Below are 1,963 nucleotides of genomic sequence, written 5' to 3'. Positions count from 1 at the left end.
ATAATAATAATAATAATAATAATGGGAAACTCATAAAGGGAATTGTAGTCCCCAAACAAAACTCCCACCAATAATAATTCTAATAATACTAATAATAAATACTAATAATACTATTGGGTTAGGGGAAATACTAATAGTAATAATAATAATAATAATAATAATAATAATAATGGGTCATGGGAAACTCATAAAGGGAATTGTAGTCCCCAAACAAAACTCCCACCAATAATAATTCTAATAATACTAATAATAAATACTAATAATACTATTGGGTTAGGGGAAATAATAATAGTAATAATAATAATAATAATAATAATAATAATAATAATAATAATGGGAAACTCATAAAGGGAATTGTAGTCCCCAAACAAAACTCCCACCAATAATAATACTAATCACACTAATAATACTAATGGATTACGTCAAATAATAATAATAATAATAATAATAATAATAATAATAATATTCATGGAAAAAGCAATAATGGGAATTCTAGTCCCCCAAAACCAGCCAGAAACCCAAACCTTTTCCCTTTCCTTCATTCCCCCTCTATCGATGATCAGTTAATTAATGACCCCGGCCGATAACGAAGGTTGCTCATTAACCGAGGGCCCAGCCAGGGCCAAAGTCCTCTCCCTTCGGACTCCAAAATCCGCATTTTTCCACCCAAATCGGACGTCTCTTTCTCTCTCTCTTTCTGGGGGGAAAATGGATCAATTTATGATTTTCGTCGTTTCCGCGCTGGTCCTGGGTTCGAATCTCGGACGAATAGAAAGCCAGGAAGCTGTGGAAGTGGAGAGGGTGAGAATAATCATCATAATTAATAAGGATTAATAAGGATTAATAAGGATTAATAAGGATTAATAAGGATTGATAAGGATTAATAAGGATTAATAAGGATTGATAAGGATTAATAAGGATTAATAAGGATTAATAAGGATTAATAAGGATTAATAAGGATTAATAATAATTAATGATCTATGATAATGGATCGGATTTTATTTGCATCAGCCTCTAGCAATCAAAGAAAATCAAATGCGCCGGAAATCATAATAAAAATGATAATAATCAGCCGGCTAATAATGATAATAAGGATGATTAATAAGGATTAATGAGGATTAATGATCTATGATAATCGATCGGATTTTATTTGCATCAGCCTCTAGCAATCAAAGAAAATCAAATGCGCCGGAAATCATAATAAAAATAATGCGAAGAATGATAAGAATCAGCCGGCTAATAATGATTACTAAGGATTAATAAGGATTAATGATCTATGATAATCGATCGGATTTTATTGGCATCAGCCTCTAGAAATAAAATAAAATGGAATGCGCCGGAAAGAAGAATAAAAATAATGCGAAGAATGATACCATTCTGCCGGCTAATAATGAGAATAATGATAATTAATGATTAATGATTATCATTAATGATAATTAATGATTAATCATGATTAATCATGATGAATAAATAAGAAGAATAGATCAGAAGAAGCTGGGCCAAGCAGAGGGTGATGGTTGCTGGGCTGGGGAACCGCTAATATTGCTAATAATGATAATAATCAGCTGGTTAATAATAATAATAATAATAATAATAATAATAATAATAATAATAATAAATAATGATTAATAAATAAGAAGAATAGATCAGAAGAAGCTAGCCCAAGCAGAGGGTGAGGGTTGCGGGCTGGGGAACCGCTAATATTGCTAATAATGATAATAATCAGCTGGCTAATAATGATGATAATAATAATAATAATAATTAATAATGATTAATAAATAAGAAGAATAGATGAGAAAAAGCTAGCCCAAGCAGAGGGCTGGGGAACAGCCTGAGACTTGATGGGCAGGAGGGAGCGGGGCGGAAGGAAGGAAGGGCTGGTTAATAGTAATAATAATGATTAATAATAATATTAATAGTAATAATAATAATATCAGAAGAAGCTGGGCCAAGCAGAGGGTGA

General features: G+C 31.5%; 1 protein-coding gene across 4 annotated transcripts in view; it reads left to right on the top strand.

Moving 5' to 3' along the window:
- The first annotated feature begins 667 nt into the window (after positions 1–667).
- Positions 668–1,963, top strand: part of LOC144326136 (protein AMBP-like) — a 144,963-nt gene continuing 143,667 nt past the window's right edge. For all 4 annotated transcript variants that reach the window (XM_077922305.1, XM_077922303.1, XM_077922304.1 and 1 more), the window contains exon 1: positions 668–801. In XM_077922305.1, the coding sequence (XP_077778431.1) occupies positions 709–801 (93 nt within the window). In that variant the 5' untranslated portion in view covers positions 668–708. The remainder of the gene's footprint in view (positions 802–1,963) is intronic.

The sequence above is a fragment of the Podarcis muralis genome, chromosome Z (genome assembly GCF_964188315.1).
Source record: "Podarcis muralis chromosome Z, rPodMur119.hap1.1, whole genome shotgun sequence".
Taxonomy (NCBI): Eukaryota; Metazoa; Chordata; class Lepidosauria; order Squamata; family Lacertidae; genus Podarcis; species Podarcis muralis.
The sequence above is the reverse complement of the archived record's forward strand: the minus strand, read 5'-3'. Positions and strand labels throughout refer to the sequence as shown.